The sequence below is a fragment of the Petaurus breviceps genome, unplaced genomic scaffold, assembly GCF_028583685.1.
Source record: "Petaurus breviceps papuanus isolate PSGF00001 unplaced genomic scaffold, PetGlider_PUasm1.0 90897, whole genome shotgun sequence".
Taxonomy (NCBI): Eukaryota; Metazoa; Chordata; class Mammalia; order Diprotodontia; family Petauridae; genus Petaurus; species Petaurus breviceps.
Window position 1 is genome coordinate 1,937,060 of NW_027187374.1, and position 18,138 is coordinate 1,955,197.

Genomic DNA, 18,138 nt, shown 5'->3' on the forward strand with positions numbered 1-18,138 from the left:
TTACTAAATAAATTCTAGGGTATTTATTCAACAGCAAATTTATTGCCAAGGATCAAACAAACTAATGTCTGGTGGTTTGGCTATTTTTAACCAACATCAGGTTAAAAAATAGCATGATGAAAAAGGTGTAACAAATATTACAGAATTATAGTTTTAATACGATCTTGCCCTATTAGGAGGGATAATAATTTTGTTACAATAGAAAGATGTTGAAAGATACAAAGCTGTTATTATTTCAGATTTTACAATCCATATTCCATTTTTTATTGTTATGGCTAAATTTACATTTTGCCCAAAAAGTTTCAAAATATGGTTTATTACATGCATTGACACTTAAAACACAAGTTCAAAATACATGTTTCATGACTAAAAAAAGTTTACCTGAGAATTTGTAATATTGCCATGTTTTCTTTCAAATTGATAATATAACTCAGAATCAACATGCAATCTTTATTCTTACTGCATTAAATATATTTCCAATTACTAAAATGTGGATGATTAAACATTGATCTTCAACAAATGTTTTTAAAAATAAGAAAAATATTTAGCACAGAAATTATATTCACATTAGCTCTGAGTAGCACATAATTTGTCATTAGTATTAAAATTATTTTTTTTAAGTCTGAAAAATAATGTAATACAATTAAGACTGTGTTCAATGTAATTGTTTTCAGAAAATTACATAAGACATTAAAACACTTAAGCAAAGGACAGGAAGCAAATGATTTTGAGTATCATGTACAATGAATATATCCTTAGCAAATTGTGAAGGACTACAAATGGTGGTCAGGTATCAATTGTATTATACTGTCATTCTGTTGCATGCATAATCTATGCAATATACAGAATAAAAACTTCCCCACCTTATGAAGGGGAAAAGCAAAAATGTTTATAAAAATTCTTTAAAATATTCTTTGCACATCTGTTTTATAATTTGACAATCACTTGCATATGAGGTAGTGTAGTTATTTGTATTACATGCTGGTTATAAGGAATATATCAAGAAATAAACATTTTAGTTATTGGCCAAACCTTAGAAAAGGATTCCTCAGGTTAGTTTAGTTACATATTTGAATATGTAGATTTAAAACCCAGTGCCGTGAAAATTATTTTTAAACTCTGGAGACAATGAGGCATTATCATAAAATACTGAATAAATCTGCCAATATTTACAGTAGTAATAAGAGCAGATTATCTAATATTTTTGCATATACACATGCTGATACGAAAAACATTTATGTGTATGAGGTAGGGAATCAAAGATTCTAGCCATTGGCTTATACAAGAGTTGACATTTTGCAAATCAGAAAAAAGTTTACATGCAACTGTGTGAAGCTGAAAAATAAAGAATGAAATCAAAAGAAATGGCTATATGAGATCATTTATGTACAATTCCGTTTTAATCTATTACATGTTATTTACAATTATAAAAATGGTATTTTTCCAGACCACTTCAAATGTTTCCTGAAGCCTATAGAAAATAAACCAAAACCTAATTCATTTTCCTGTTACAACACCTATAATATAAGTAATTAAAATACTAGAGAATATTCCCACATCATAAAGGGGGAGAAAATTACAATTAAAAAAAGGTTTAAATATTAAGATTGGTCCCAATATAAGATATAGCAAGTGTATTTTTAGGGTCATTCAATACATTATGAGTTTATTTCTCAGAACCACTAAACATTATCTCATAAGTCATTCTAAGGACTCAAGATAAATATAATCATGGAACCAACCACCATTCCAAGGACCAGTTCATTTTGGGTAGTTTTTCAATGCAATGTCCTTAGTAACTAAGCCTTTACCTAAGAATTAAAAACCATTTTACACACCAAATCAAAATATAGAACTTTGCAAAAACATTCAGGTTAAGGTGTCTGCTTGTGCCTTTGTACTATACAAGTGGATATAACCCTATTCAGAAAATTTAATTTTCTATGAAAACTTAATTAAGATTCTCTACTACTCAAATTTTTAGTGCTTTACTGATTAGTGTTTTTCAACAAGTATGTCCCAACATGTCAGAAAAGCATGTTGCTTAATAAATGCTTGTTGACTAACCCATATCTAGTGAATTCTTGCAAATTCCATTCCCCCTTTTAGCTCTCTTTAACAGTGAAAATGAAAAACTTTTAAAAATGCAATGCAGGATAAAATTTTAAAACTCAAACTTAAAAAGGTAATTCAGTAGTGGTGTCATGTAGTATGCCCCAGAAGATTCATAAATTGGTTGTTAATAAATTAAACATTTACCTGATTATTCAGCACTTTTATATTAGCAGAAATCTGCTTAACAGAAATTCATACTTAATTCATGGAAAGTTATTTCCCAATTTTCTGAATTTGGGAGGCCTATGCCTCCCCATCTGTCAAGTTTTCTCTAAAATAGGCATTTGTCTATTTATTGATAGCAGAGGAAGAGGGTTTTTTTAATCTTAAATAACAAAATATATAGGACTTAAAAATTAAGTGTTGCATCTTACTCTCCCTTCACATACTCTTGGATTTAGTGACACTGGCCTTCTTTTTATTTTGTTCCTCATACAAGATACTCTTATCTTCCATTATCTCTGGATTTTCACTGGCTATCTCATGCTTGGAATTACTTTCTGTTTCATCTTGTCCTCCTGGCTTCCTTAGTTTAGTCTCAGTTAAAAATCTACTTTCTACAAGAAAACTTTCCCACTACCCCTCAATGCTACTGCATTCCCTCCAAGATTATCCAAAATGTATCCTGTATATATCTTATTTTTACACAGTTGTTTGGATGTTGTCTTCCCAGTAGACTGTAAACTCCTTGAGGACATGAACTGTCTTTCCCCTTCCTCGAATCTCCAGCACTTAGCACAGTGCCTAGAACACAGTAGGCATTTAATAAATGTTTGCTGATGACTTGAAAGCTGATTGTTTTTTATGTTTTTAAAACCTTAAGGATTACTAGCAGCCAAAAAAAGGGGGGGAGGCCCAGACTTTCTCAAGGTGTTTCAGACATTCACTCCAAGTTTTACTTTAAATACAGGACATTAACATTAACAAGTTAAAACCACTATCTTCTTATGTGATTTTTAGAAGATCTGCCATATTCTCAAATGTAATTATTACATCCAATTGAAAATGCTTTTTTAATAGAAGTTATCTCTGGTTTTCTGATGGAGGTCATGGGGATGATAATATCAACTTAACAGAAACATGCTTAACAGCAAACAGCAGAAACTAATGTATGGAACCTATAGTAGAGTTTCATGTTAATACAAAAAAACTTGTATAGTAAAATGTAAAGTAAATGGTAGGAAGGAAATAAAACATAGTTTTAATCATCAGCAGAGCATTTACCAGTCATCTGACAGAAGTCTGTGATGCTCCCACTCTGACAACATTGTCCTATAAGCAATGATGAAGTTCGTGGGGATTTTTGATAGGAATCTTGCTGCTGTTCCTGTACTGAATCATTTGTTTCTCTCACACATGGATATGAGGAACTTTGTTCTCTGGCCAATGGAACATTTGGAAGCCCATGAGGTAAATCCATACATGATGGTGGCAAAAGTTTAGAGTCAGAAGTAAATTTTTCTTTTTCAGAGATTAACAATGTAAGTGGGCAATCTGAGGCAGAATACTTTGCAAGTATCTGGATTTGTTCATGGCTTAAAGCTGCTTCTTTGCATACCTGCTGGCAAAGTCCAGTTAGGTTCTGCTTTGTTTCACCCAATGTTGATAAAATATGATCCCTTTCCTTTAGTAAACTCTCCTTCTCCTTTTGCTGTAGAGAGAAGAAAAAAAAAATCCATGATATTTTCTGGCCCGATAACATAAAAACCGACACTCATTAGAAACTTTAGATAGCACAAATGTCTCATTTAAATATTAAGGAATTATCTAAATCTCATATGCTAGGGTCTAGCTAGGTCCTTTGACTGAATCCAAGCTCCACTAAAAAGATCTGTTCTCTAAAGCTTGGATTTAGTCAAAAGGCTATACCCACAAGGACCTAGGAGGCCACATGTAGCCTCAAGGCTGCAGGTTCCTCTGCCATCTAGACGCCAAATAACTGACAGTTACCCTTCTGAACACCAAATACTTTAAAACTGTTTTTGAGAGAATTTGTTCTAAAAGGCACTACATTCTTTCCTGATTTCATGTAATTTCTTAAAGACTTGGGATTGGCTGGATAATACAGAACTGTTTACTATTACAAATAAATTAACCAGACTGCTATAGTTTGAGTTTGTGTCAACTTATTGCCATTTGTATGCTTCCTTCCTTGCTGTCAGTGTTTTGCTGCTTTCAAGGTATTTGCTCACAAGAGAACTTGTCTAATGGGCTGTGGGCTGGAAAATCAAATACACACCGTTCTAACAGGCTGGTTAAAATAAGAAAAATCACCTTGGAGAGAACTTATAGAGTTGTCTTATGAGTCTTTAAAAACTTATATGGACTACTAAAAACATTTTATTGTGCATGTAACGTGTTTGTGCTTATTTTCTCATTCTTGGAAGTCCTCTGAGTTGAGGTTGCTAAATAAGTGAATGCTAGATTGATTATTTTATGTAAAGATTAAGTTTTTATTGATGTGTTCTGTTTCTGACATCATCAGTTTTTCCAAGTACCTGTCCTCCCTCTCCCTTCCCAGAAAGCCATCTCATAAAAAATATCTTTTTGAAAGAGGAAAAAAAATCAGCATAGATTACTAATATATTGAAGAAGTCCAAAAACGTGTGCAATGTACAATACTTGTGGACCTCTACGTTCATGTATCACAATTTGTTTAGTCATTCCCCAACTGAGGGATATCTACTTTGTTTCCAATTCTTTGTTATCACAAACAGTGCTACTATGAATATTTTGGTGTAATGGGGAATTTTTACTTATTGATGGCTTACTTGGGAAAAAAACTAACTTTTCTAAAACAGAAATGGTAAAGGAAAGCCTATAGTTTTTAAAGCATACTTTGCATAGGATTATTCCTGCAAGTACTGGGAAAATCTAATCTCTTTTAAGTTAAATTTTAAACTATTGAAAAGGTAGGAACACCTGAGTTCTATTGTGGCCTCAGATACTTACTAGCTATGTGACTCTGGGCAAGTCACTTAACCACAAGTGCCTCCAAAAAAAAAAAAGGGAGAATGGAAAATACAAACTTGTTTTGTAATGTGAGTGCTTCTTAATTTAATTTTAAATGTTATTTATATATATATGTACATATTGATATATGAAGCTTTTTTTCCCTTGATTTAAGAGCACAGCACATCTATACTGAATCCTAATGCAGTAAATATATAAATGACCAAAGTCAACTATTCAGAAAGCTATGTCCTTCCTGTCCTAAATTTGGTACCTTCAGTTTTAAAAGCAAAATTAAATTATTGAGATAAATGATTATTTCTCTCTTGTATGAATAACTAAATATTGAATTAGGACTAAGGTTTTTTCTTCTTTCCTACTTCCTCATCCAAAAATCAACCAATGTTGGAAATCTTTCTTAAAGATTTACAGAAGCTAAGATCTAATCAAAGACAGTAAAAGAAATTTTAAGTTTAGACAAATGGGTAGATTCCTGTTTGTGATAGTAATGGAATGTGGAGAGTCCCCTCTATTGGCTTGGTTTTCAAATTGATTGTGTTAAAACCCAGAGTTTGTTAATCCCACCTGTGGGATGGGCTTGTTGATGTGAAAAGAAAGTCCTGAACTGGGAGGAGCTGGTGATGTAGATTTGGAGAGACACTAGAGAGAGGCGGAAGATCTTTTTGGAAGCAGCACCTCGTGGAGAGAGAGAGACTAAGAGAATTGCTGGTGGCCGCTTTGAATTGCCCTGGACTTTTGAGACCTGCCCCCTGAGCTGCCAAGGACTGAGGAGACATGGCTGTTTTGCTGGTACTTTGTCTGTCTGTTTTGATGTTATTTTGCCAGATTTGTCCACTGGTGAAAGACTGTCCTTTTGTTGAAGAAGTCTTGGAACCTGGCTGTTCGCTAAGAAGCCCTGCGACTGTCCTGCAGACAGAGAGTGAATACTGTCCACTGGTGAGGGACAGTACTGTTGTTGCAGGGGTCTGGAGACTGTCCTGCAGACAGAGTGAATACTGTCCACTGGTGAAGGACACTGCTGTTGTTGCAGGGGTCTGGGAGCCTTTCTGTTGGTTCAGAAGCCCTGAAGAAGGATTTTCTTGTTGTATGTTTACAGAAATCCTGAGAGAGGGCTTTGCTAATGTGTTCAGGGGTTCTAGGACTGTTCTACAGACAGAGGATAAATTCATGAAGGGACTGGCAATGTATCTTGTGGCTTTGCTAAGCCTTGTCTCCCCAGGAACTAAGATTGCTGAGAACTTGCCTCGTGTCAAGATGAAGAAAAGACCTCCATTTGGGTATTAAGTGCTGTGTTTAAACTTGATGTAACTCTGGGGTAGATTCAATTGTGATCCAGGGGTGGGGAACTTTTGATCTTTTTGTGTTCTGTGGTTGAACAAATGAATGTAGTTTACTTATGTTTGGAAACTAACCTCCATTTGAGAAGAGGGGCTTTGTGGTGGACTTAATTAAGGTATAGCCTGGGGTGGAGAAGTATTTGGAACAGGGACTTTGTAATTGATTGAATGATTGGAAGGTCCTGGGGTGGGGTAGTACTTGGAGATTATTTAATCAGCTTAGTAAATGCTGTATTTGGAATGATGTCATGTTTTGATCTTCTCTGTTCTTGGTTTGTCACTGAATAAAATAGAGAGCACCTATGCTGGTATTTTGAACCTGGGAAGTTGCCTTTCTTTTGGCATTACATTACACTGTTCACTGGGGTAGAAGTGGATTCTCTCATTAATATGTATATTGTTAAGTCTCTTAGACCAAGACTTTGGCTGATCTAAGTCACTACCCCCAAGACCCACATTAGAATGAACCCAAATCTCAATATAATATTCATTCACTCATTAATTGTTAACCAATCAGAGTTGATTGCCACCCTCAGGAACACCCACCCTTCCAAGGGCATATAAACAATAAGTAAGTTCCATGAAGGATCTCTGGCATTTGAGAGTGCCAATGACCTCTTTTATTAATAAAATGCTAGCATTATTTATAAAATGATTAATTACCCAGAAACTATGTCTCCCAAACTTTTTAAACATCTAATTACTTTAGGGTTGGAACTCAGTGTTTTACTTCCTTTTCTCGGCAAAACTGATTAATAAATAAAATCAATACAACTAAGTATCTATCTAATGCCCACAGGGTACTATTGTATGCAATTAAAGCACATAAAACCAAGTGAATGCTGTTATTCACAATTATATAATTGTTCACATTAAGGTGAAGGAGTATTCAGTAGAAGAGGATGGCCAATAATTAAGTAATGTTATTATAGAATAATGTTATTTTAATTTCAAAGTGGTTAAAATATAGCGATTAACCATCTTTCTTTGAACAAAAGACAATTTTTTTAGGAGCTGACTGATAGTGTGTCAACTATAATACAAACTGGCAACAAGAACATGAGGATTAAACCACAAATACCAATCTGTTAAGTTTAAACAGCAAATGCTGGGATGCAATGAGAAAATTAGTGCATGGCTTATCAGAATTCAATTCAATGAACACTTACTAAAGTGGCTAGTATTTGCAAAACATTCTGCCAGGTGCTAGGAATACAAAGACTACACAAAATGGTAAAGAGCCTAATTCTGCAGGGTGGTAGGATGATGGCAATACGCAGGGGAAAAAGACTAATACAAAGTAAAATTCAAGAGAGGGAAAAATGCTTAATAACTGGGGGGGGGGAGAGAGAGAGAGAGAGAGAGAGAGAGAATCTGAACAAGAATTGGTCAAATGATAAAAGAGGCACAAAAATCCACTGAAGAAAAGGACCTCTTTAAAGAGCAGAATTGACCGAATTTTAAAAAGACATACAAAAATTCATAAAAGAAAACAAGTTCTTCAAAAGTAAAATTGGTCAAATGGAAAAGGAAGTAAAAAAGCTTACTGAAGAAAATTAATTCCTACAAAATTAGAACTGGACAAGTGGAAGCTAATGAATTCATGAGACATTAAGAAATAATAAAACAATTTTTTAAAAATGAAAAAATAGAAGAAAATGTGAAATATCTCATTGGAAAAACAACAAACCTAGAAAATACAATTAAGGAGAGATACTTCTACACTATAGGATTGGAGGGTCCAATTATATGCCAATAAATCTAACAATCTAAGTGAAATGGATGGGTATTTACAAAAATATAAGTTGCCCAAATTAACAGAAGAGAAAATAGAATACTTAACTCTACCTTAGAAAACAAAATTGAACAACTCATCAGTGAGTTCCCTAAAGGGGAAAAAATACCCAGAGCCAGATGGATTGACAAGTGAATTTTATCAAACATTTATAGAACAGTTAATTTCAATTTATATAAAACTATTTGGAAAAACAGGCAGAGTCCTAATCAATTCCTTTTACAACACAAATATGCTGCTGATACCTAAACCTGGAAGAGTCAAAACAGAGAAAGAAAACTATAGACCAACTTCCCTAATGAATATTATGCAAAAATTAAAATATTAGTGAAATTACAGCAATATATCACAAAGATCCTATACTATGACCAGGTAGGACTTATACTAGGAATGAAGGACTGACTCAATATTAGAAAAACTATCAGCATAATTGTCTATATCAATAAGAAAACCAACAAAAATATGATTATCTCAACAGATGCAGAAAAAGCTTTTGACAAAATACAACACTCATTCTTATTAAAAACTCTAGGAAGCATAGGAATAAATGGAGCTTTCCTTAAAAATATGAGTACTACCTATTTAAATCCAACAGCAAGTATTATCTATAATGGAGATAAGATAAAAGCCTTCCCAATAAGATCAGTGATGAATCAAGGAGGCCCGTTATCACCACTATTTTTCAGTATTGTATTACAAATGTTAGCTATAGCAATATGAGTAGGAAAATAAATTGCCGGTAGTAAAATAGGCAAGGAAGACACAAAACTATCACTCTTTGCAGATGATATAATGGTATACTTGGAGAATTCTGAGAATCATCCAAAAAACTAGCTGAAACAATTAACAACTTCAGCACAGTTGCAAAATATAAAATAAAGCCACATAAATCATCGATATTTCTATATACCAATAAAACCCAGCAGCAAGAGACACAATTTAAAATACCTGTAGACAATATAAAATATTTAGCAGTATTGGCAAATACTGGCAAAACAACCCAGGAAATATGAACACAATTACAGAACACTTTTCACGCAAATAAAGTCAGATGTAAACATCTGGAAAAATATTAACAGCTCATGGGTAGGCCAAGCCAATACAATAAAAATGACAATTCTACAAAAATTAAGATAGTTATTCAGTGCCATGCAAATCAAACTACCAAAAACTATTTTATAGAGCTAGAAAAAATGAAGATTCATTCAGAAGAACAAAAGGTCAAGAATATCAAGGGAATTAATGGGGAAAAAATGTGAAGGAAGGTAGCCTATCTGTACCAGTTCACAAACTGAATTACAAGGTGGTAAATCATCAAAACAATCTGAATAGAGTGGTAAATCTGTGGAAGAGATTAGATACACAAGATACAATAGTAAATGACCACAGTAATCTAGTATTTGATAAAACCAAAAGACTCTAGCTTCTGGGATAAGAACTATTTGACAAAAACTGCTGGGAAAACTGGAAAGCAGTTTGGCAGAATAGAACAAAAGGTATAGACCAGGGGCAGCGAGGTGTCACAGTGAATACAGCATTGGCTCAAGTCAGGAGGACCTGGGTTCAAGTCCGGCCTCTGACACTTAACACAAAAACTAGCTGTGTGACCTTGGGCAAGTCACTTAACCCCAATTGCCCTCCCAAAAAAAAGGTATAGACCAACATCTTACACTGTATACCAAGATAAGATCAAAACGGGTACATGATTTAGATATAAAAGATGATACCATAAGCAAATTAGGGGAGTGTGGAATAGTTTACCTATAATTTATGGGGAAGGGAAGAATTTATTACCAAACAAGGGATAGAGAGGATTATGAAAGGTAAAATGGGTAATTTTTATTTCATTAATTCATAAGTTTCTGTACAAAAAAAAAATACAGTTAAGATCAGAAGGAAAGCAGAAAACTGGGGAAATTTTTTTGAGTTTCTCTGATCTTATCACTTAAATATATAATTAAGCCAAATTTATAAGAATACAAGTCATTTCCTAACTGATAAATGGCCAAAGGATATGAATAGATGGTTAAGAAAAAAAATCAAAGCTGTCTATAGGCACGTGAAAAAATGCTCTAAATCACTCGATTAAAGAAATGGAAATTAAAACAACCTTACACCTATTAGATTGGTTAATATGACAGAAAATAAAAATTACAAATGTTGGAGTGGATATAGGAAAACTGAATGAAGATGGAAGAATATGGTTTCTTTACTTTTGTTTTTTCATGGAGTTTTTGGGTGGGTTTTTTTTTTTTTTTACAAAATAACTAATATGGAAAAGTTTTGTATAACTCTACATAGTTAACCTTTATCAAATTGCTTGCCTTCTCAATGAGGGATGAAAAAAGGGTGAAAGAGAAATTAGAACTCAAAATTGTAAAAAAAAAATGAAAGATAAAAATTGTTTGGGAAAAAATAAATATTTTTATTAGTTTTCTCAGTCTTTTAAAATTTTTGTTGTAAATGATAGATTGCTGAGTAAGGAAGAGATGTTTACAAATGAAAGTGAAGTAAAAATAAGATTAAATGCATACAAGCTGCATGACCCCAGGCAAGTCATCTCACCTCAGTACCCCAGGAAACACTTTTAAGAATAAAAGTTGCAAGGGGCGGAGCCAAGATGGTGGAGTAGAGGCACGACCTTGCGGCGTCCAGCTTCCACCTTCCTCAATCCATGTAAAAAGGGGACTCCAAACAAACTTTGGAGCTGCAGAACCCACAAAATGACAGAGAAGCTAACCTCCTGCTGAGGACAGCCCCGGCAGGTTGGCAGGAATCCAGCACAGGCTCTGGGAGCCGAGCCCAGCCCCACACTGAGGCTTTAGGCCCAGGGTGGGCCTGAACAGCCTCAGCCTGAGGGACTCCAGATCAGTAGCAGCTGTGGCCATTTCCAGATTTATCAACAAACAGATGCAAAGAACAAAGTCAGAGGTCAGTGCAGTCTGGACTCTGGGACCAGTAAGTGGGAGTGCGTGGTTTGATACCCCCCCACCCTCCCACTCCCCTCTCCCCCCACCACCCCACCTGAGAGGCGACATGACCAGGCAAAGGAAACAAAGCAGACAGAAGATTCTAACACTACACTCCTATTTTGGGGACAAAAAGGAGCAAAGCATGGAACAGGAGGAAGACAGTGAAGTCAGAACTCCTGCACCAAAAGCTTCAAAGAAAAATACAAGCTGGTTACAGGCCATAGAGGACCTTAAGAAGCAGATAAGAGAAGTGGAGGAAAAATTGGGAAGAGAAATGAGAACAATGCAAGAAAATTATGAAATGAGAGTCAACAGCCTGACTGAAGAAAATAATACCTTAAAAAACAGACTGACCGAAATGGCAAAAGAGGCTCAAAAAGGCAATAAGGAGAAGAATGCCTTAAAAAGCCGAATTTGCCAGATGGAAAAAGAATCTCAAAAGCTCAATGAGGAGAATCATTGCTTCAGAATTAGACTGGAGCAAATGGAAGCTAATGACTTTATGAGAAATCAAGATGCTGTTAAACAGATCCAAACAAATGAAAGAATAGAAGGCAATGTGAAATATCTCATGGGAAAAACCACTGACCTGGAAAATAGATCTAGGAGGGATAATTTTAAAAATTACTGGACTACCTGAAAGCCATGACCAAAGTAAGAACCTAGAAATCATCCTCCAGGAAGTTCTCAAAGAAAACTGCCCTGATGTTTTAGAACCAGAGGGCAAAATAGAGGTTGAAAGAATCCACTGATCACCTCCTGAAAAAGATCCCCCCCAAAAAACTCCTAGGAATATTATAGCCAGGTTCTGGAATTCCCAGATAAAGGAGAGAATATTACAAGCAGCCAGGAAGAAACAATTTGAATATTGTGGAAACACAATCGAATAACCCAGGATCTGGCAGCTTCTACACTGAGGGATCGAAGGGCTTAGAATATGATATTCCAGAGGGTAAGGGAGCTGGGATTAAAACCAAGAGTAACATACCCAGCAAAACTGAGTATCATGTTTCAGGGGAAAATATGGTCATTCAGTGGAAGAGAGGACTTTCAAGCATTCTTGCTGAAAAAAACCAGAGTTGAATAGAAAATTTGACATTCAGATACAAGAAGCAAGAGAAGCATGAGAAGGTAAACAGGGAAAAGAAATCATAAGGAACTTATCGAAGGGATTAGAAATATATATGTATTTCTATATATGAGGGTATATGGGCATATGAATACATATGTGAATGTGTGTATATATGTTTACAGGTATACATAGATAGAGGGCACAAGACCAATTTAACAGGAAGGGATGATACTTAAAAGGTGAAATTAAGAGGTGAGAGGAATATAATGAGAGGAGATGGGGAGAGACATTGGGGTAAACTATCTCATACAGAAGAGGCAAGGGAAAATGGTTACAATGGAGGGGAAGAATAGGAAGGCAAAAGGGAATGGGTCAACCTTATTCCCATTGAATTTGGCTTAAGGAGGGAATGAAATACACATTAAATAGGGTATCTCACCCTCCAGGAGACTGGGGAGGGGGGAAGGGGATAAGAGGGGGGATGATGGAAGGGTGGGCAGGCTGGGGGGCGGGGCGGGGAGGAAAGTTGGAAGCACCCAAGGGACAGGATCAAAGTAGAGAATAGAACAAGTGGGAGGTGGCATAGAAGGGAGGGAAATATAGTCAGTCTTTTACAATATATCTACTATGTTATTATTTTGCATTAGCCACACATGTAAAACCTATACTGATTTTCTTATCTTCCCAGTAAGGGTGGGTGACAAGGAAGGAAGGAATGAATCTGGAATTGAAAGTTTTAAAATCAAATATTCAAATATATATGTATATATATGTGTGTATATATATATATACATACTATTATTAATACCATCTTACATGTAATTGGGAAATAAGATATACAGACACTGAGGCATAGAGATCCACTGGAAAAGTTGAAAGGGGTATGGGAGAAAATATGGGAGAGAGCAGATTGGAGCAGGGGATATCCTGTGGGACTGCTATTTTGGGGCGGTGGGTAGGGGAAAAACGGGGAGAAAATTTGCAACTAAAATCTGGCGGAAATGAATGATGTAAATCAGAAGTTAATAAAGCATTAAAAAAAAGAATAAAAGTTGCAGAGTAGGTGCCAAAACGCAGTGGGGCAAAGGGACTGTCTCAATCAAGAGATACCTACACAGATGAAATCACAGACCAAAAGGAATAAATGATTAAAAGACTGTGAGGAGACTAAAGTGAGGTCAGGTTAGGACAGAAGACCAGAGGAGTTCTGATTAGCAAGAGTAAGTATAAGGGAAAAGTAAAATAGATCACAATCCAATGAGAGGATTTCAGAGATTAGGCTTAAGGAAGTATTCAATTTTCTGTGTGCTGGGTATCCAAGAGTTGAAGATAAATGTGATGCAGCAAGTTGATATGGTAGTCTAACAGCCTGTGGTCAAAATGCTTCTGGAAGTTAATGATGAGTTTTCTCAATAAACCAGGGAAAAGACCCCAATTGACCAAGTCAAATTAGCCCACAAAATGTAAAAGAAAGTTGATAGGAGAAAATAAAGATATCTCAAGTCTACTATTTCCTGAAGGAAACCAGCAAAATTTGTCATTCTTCAAGATGATAAAATACGTTCTTTAACTCTTATCTTAGGCATCTGTCCTGGGCCGCCTTCTTTTCTCTCTATACTACTTCACTTGAGGATTTCGTTAGCTCTTGTGGGTTCAATTGTCATTTTTATGAAGATGATTCCTAGCACTAAACTCTTAAGTTATGAGCTTCATTCACCATTTCTGATTGCCTCTTGGACAGTTCAAACTGATGTCCCAAAGACATGTTAAATTTTCAACATGTTCAAAACAGAATTTATCTTTCTCTTCCCTTTCCAAATCCTCCCTCACTACTTCTGAACTCTCCTAGTATAGGTGAGGGCACCATCATCCTCCTAGACACCCAAGCCCCCAACCTTGGTATCATCTTTAATTCCAGTCACCCCACATATAGAATCCATTGACAAATCTTGTGGCTTCTACGTTCATAAAAACTCTCATATAATTCCCTTCTCTACATTTACACAACCACAACTCTAGTTCAGGCCATCCATCAGCTCTCATTCAGAAAACTCCATAGCCTTCTTACTGGTCTCTGTCTCGTCTTTCCACAGTCTAATCAATCTTCCACACAGTTGCCAAACAGATTTTTCCAACATGTATATCCATCTATGTCATCTCAATGCTCCAGTGACTTAATTACCACCAGGAATTATAAACTGCTCTGATTGGCATTTAATAACATGGCCCTCATTTACCTTTCCAGTCTTTTTATATTAAGATGCAAGAGATATATATATATGTTTTAAATCCAAGACATTTTAAAAGAATGTACTAAATTTCATTTTAGATTTATAGATCTGGAACAAAGAAGATCCAAGTTCAAATTCAGCCTTAGATACTTCCTAGCTGTGATTCTGAGTACTCCATGCCTCAGTTTCTTCAAATGTAAAATGGATATAACAGCACTTACTTCAGTGTTGTTGTAAGAATCAAATATCTGTAAAGTACTAACATCATCCCCAGTACATAGTAGGCTCTAAATAAATGCTTATTCATTTCTCTTCCCTTTAAAAAAGTCAGTAATATTTATACTTTGCAAAATAGAAGATTGAAGTGGATTATTTACATCTGGCTTAGAAATCAAGACAGTAATTCAAAGAAAATATTTGAATTATTTTAAAGTAGGAAATAATATTTACTTACCAACTTCTCAATTTCCAACTCAAGATTCTGTATGCAGTCAAGTTTTCTTTTTCGACAACGCTGTGCAGCAATTCTATTTTTACTTCGTCTTCGAATATCATGTATACAATCCAGCTGTTCTGGAGTCAACTTATGCATTTTCAGCATGGATTGAAAATCATTTCGAGAAAGTGAAATGATTCTTTGTGCATTGAATGGCAGTTTAACCTAAACCAGATAGAATTAACAGGGATTTACTTTTAAAAAAAGAAACAGAATATACTGGAAATGAAATCAGATATTAGAAATAAAAATTCAGATTTTTTAAAAACAATCTTCATTTAGGCCAATGATAGAATATTGAACAATGGATATAATTTCTATCATCTTTCCAATAACAGAGACCAAAAATTTCAAAGTTCTTATCTTTTTATTTTTATATTTTTTGGAGGGGCAATTGGGGTTAAGTGACTTGCCCAAGGTCACTAAGCTAGTTTTTTGTGTTAAGTGTCTAATGCCGGATTTGAATTGAGGTCCTCCTGACTCCAGGGCTCTATTTACCACTCTACTTAGCTGCCCCCCAGTTCTTATCTATTTTAGAGGAAACTGCATATACTATTAAGACTCAATTGATGTGTTCATTAGTTTTGTTGAACTGTTTGTTTCCCTCTTTAAAAAATTCTTTGTCCCAAAGATAGTTTTCTGGGTAGGGGAGGGGGGAAAAGAAATCCTCTCTCATTTAATCCACAAATGAAAGGGGGGGGTGGAGCCAAGATGTCAGAATAGTAGGAAGGATAGCCTAACTCCCTCACAAAACCTCATCCACAAAGACCAAAAAAATGCACCAGAACAAATTCAGATTGAGAGATTCAATGAGTCATTTTCCAGCCCAGGGTAGCTTATGAAGACAGTTTGGCCAATACAGGAGAAAGGGTCTGCCCAGAATTGTACTACAATGAGAAACATTCCAGGTCCAGGGACTGAAAGACAGCCATGATTGAGCAGGTCAGATAGGATAGAAGCAGACATTCTGCATTATAGGGGTGGAGTTGTAATGGTCATGGGAATTTGAAGATCTTCTCTGTCCTTTAATAGGCCTAAGGGATTTTGAAGATCTTCTCTGTCCCTTAATAGCCCCAATATAAACACATGGAGCCTGTAGTAGGAGGAGCTTGTTGAACTGGTAGAGCAGAGCCCTGAGGAAGCTGGGAGTCAGAGCAGTTAGAATGGAGGGAGGAGAGAGGACACAGGCAAGGAAACAGCTAGGCTTATGAGCATTTGTTTGTGGGAAGGCTTTGGGATGGTGTTTCTCTTTGCGGTATTACTGTTGTTACTTTGTTGCTATGATGAATTTAGTTTTCTGGTTTGGGGATTTGGCTTTCTGATGTCTGAATAAATGTTTTGCTTCTGTCTTCACTATCGAGAGTCTATTACATTTTGCAATCAGAATTATACTGGTATATTCATAGTTGTTGTTGGTGCTGTGAACATCATGTTGGTGCTACAGGTGCAAGGAATAAATTCTGGAAGCAAAAAGTAACTGTGTGGCTCTAAACCAAAGGGCCAAACAGGAATTCGGTCTAGCCTTCAGCTCAGGATGGGAAATCAACAATGAACTAACAAGGGCAGGAGATAGACCAAATGGGAGTCTACAGTTTGGTGACTGCACAGCTCATAGAGGACTAATAGTGGCTGGGTCAGTGATGTGCAGAGTTCAAATCAGGAGGGCAGGGAGCAGACTTTGTCATGTAACCACATTATTTTGGAGCATTAAAAGCTTGCAAGCCCCAGTTCATAATTGTGAAAGCAGTAGAACATAAAAGGACATAAGTATGGGGCAGACACACCTCCCCCAACCCTTGTCCCAAAGAAGTTCACAAAGGCCAGCACTAACAAACTAACACCTATCTTCTTGGTCTCTGTTATTGGAAAGAGGATAGAAATTGGATCCATTGTTTAATATTAGTTCTATCACTGGACTAAATGAAGATTGTTTTTGAAAAATCTGAATTTTTATCCTAATATCAAAGTAATGAAGTAAGTTGAAAGTCAAGAAACAGACTGGAAGAAGGAGCAAACAAAAAAGAGGAACCCACCATAAAGAACTATTATCAGGACAGGGAAGCAAGACACAAACTCAGAAGAAGAGAATGTTACAAGAATAGCCTCAAAGAAAAAGACAGCTTGCCAAATGTCCAAGCAGAATCCATGGAAGAGTTAAATCAAGAGTGTGGGGAAAAAAAGAGTTTTAAAAAATGATTTCAAAAACAAAATGAGAGCTATGGAAGGTATAAAAAGAGAATTTACTACTTGGAACAAGAAGTATAAAACTTTAACAAAGAAAATAATTATCTGAAAATAAGAACTGACCAAATAGGAGCTAATGACTCAATGAGACATCAAGAAATATTAACAAAGTTAAACGACTGAAGAAAAAAGAAAATGTAAGGTATCTTATAGCAAAAGCTGACTTATAAAACAGATCAGGGAGAGATTGAAAAATCGCAGGCCTATCTAAAAGTTATGACCAAAAATGAATACCTAAATAACATATCAATATTAACAGAAATTTGCCCAGAACTCTTAGAACCAGAGGGCAAAGGAACAACTGAAAGAATCCACTGGACAACTATTGAAAGAAACCCCAAAATGAAACCTCCCAGGAACATTATAGCCAAGCACAGAGTCCTTAGGTCATAGAAAAAAAAAATACACTGCAAGTGGCCAGAAAGAAAAATTCAAGTACCAAAGGGCAATAATCAGGATAAAAGAAGATTTAGCAGCCACCATTGTAAAGGAAGAGAAAGTTCAAAAGATGACATTCCAAAAAGAAAAAGATCAATGCTTATACAAACAATTAACCTAACCAGCAGAACTGAGTATAATTCTATGGGGGAAAAACAAATGTTTAATGAAACAGAAGACTTCCAAGCATTCTTGATGAAAAGATCACAGCTAAGTAGACATACAATATAGGAGCCCACAGTAGCACAAAAAGATAAACATGGATTGGGATGGCTAGATGGTACAATGAATACAGCACTGGCCCTGGAGTCAGGAGAACTTGAGTTCAAATCTGGCCTCAGACACAACATAAAAAAGTAGCCATGTGACCTTGGGCAAGACATTTAACCCTAATTGCCCTACCTGCCCCCTCCAAAAAAGCAAAACAAAACAAAAAAGATAAATACAAAGAAAACATAAGGTATT

The 18,138-nt window shown here is 35.6% G+C and overlaps 1 protein-coding gene across 2 annotated transcripts in view; it reads right to left on the reverse strand.

Annotated features, from left to right (window-relative positions):
• Nucleotides 1-2,695: 2,695 nt before the first annotated feature.
• Nucleotides 2,696-18,138, reverse strand: part of BACH1 (BTB domain and CNC homolog 1) — a 39,335-nt gene continuing 23,892 nt past the window's right edge. For both annotated transcript variants that reach the window (XM_069074845.1, XM_069074844.1), the window contains 2 exons: nucleotides 14,950-15,156; nucleotides 2,696-3,766 (listed from right to left, as the gene is read on the reverse strand). In XM_069074845.1, coding sequence (XP_068930946.1) covers nucleotides 3,317-3,766; nucleotides 14,950-15,156 — 657 coding nt within the window. In that variant the 3' untranslated portion in view covers nucleotides 2,696-3,316. The remainder of the gene's footprint in view (nucleotides 3,767-14,949; nucleotides 15,157-18,138) is intronic.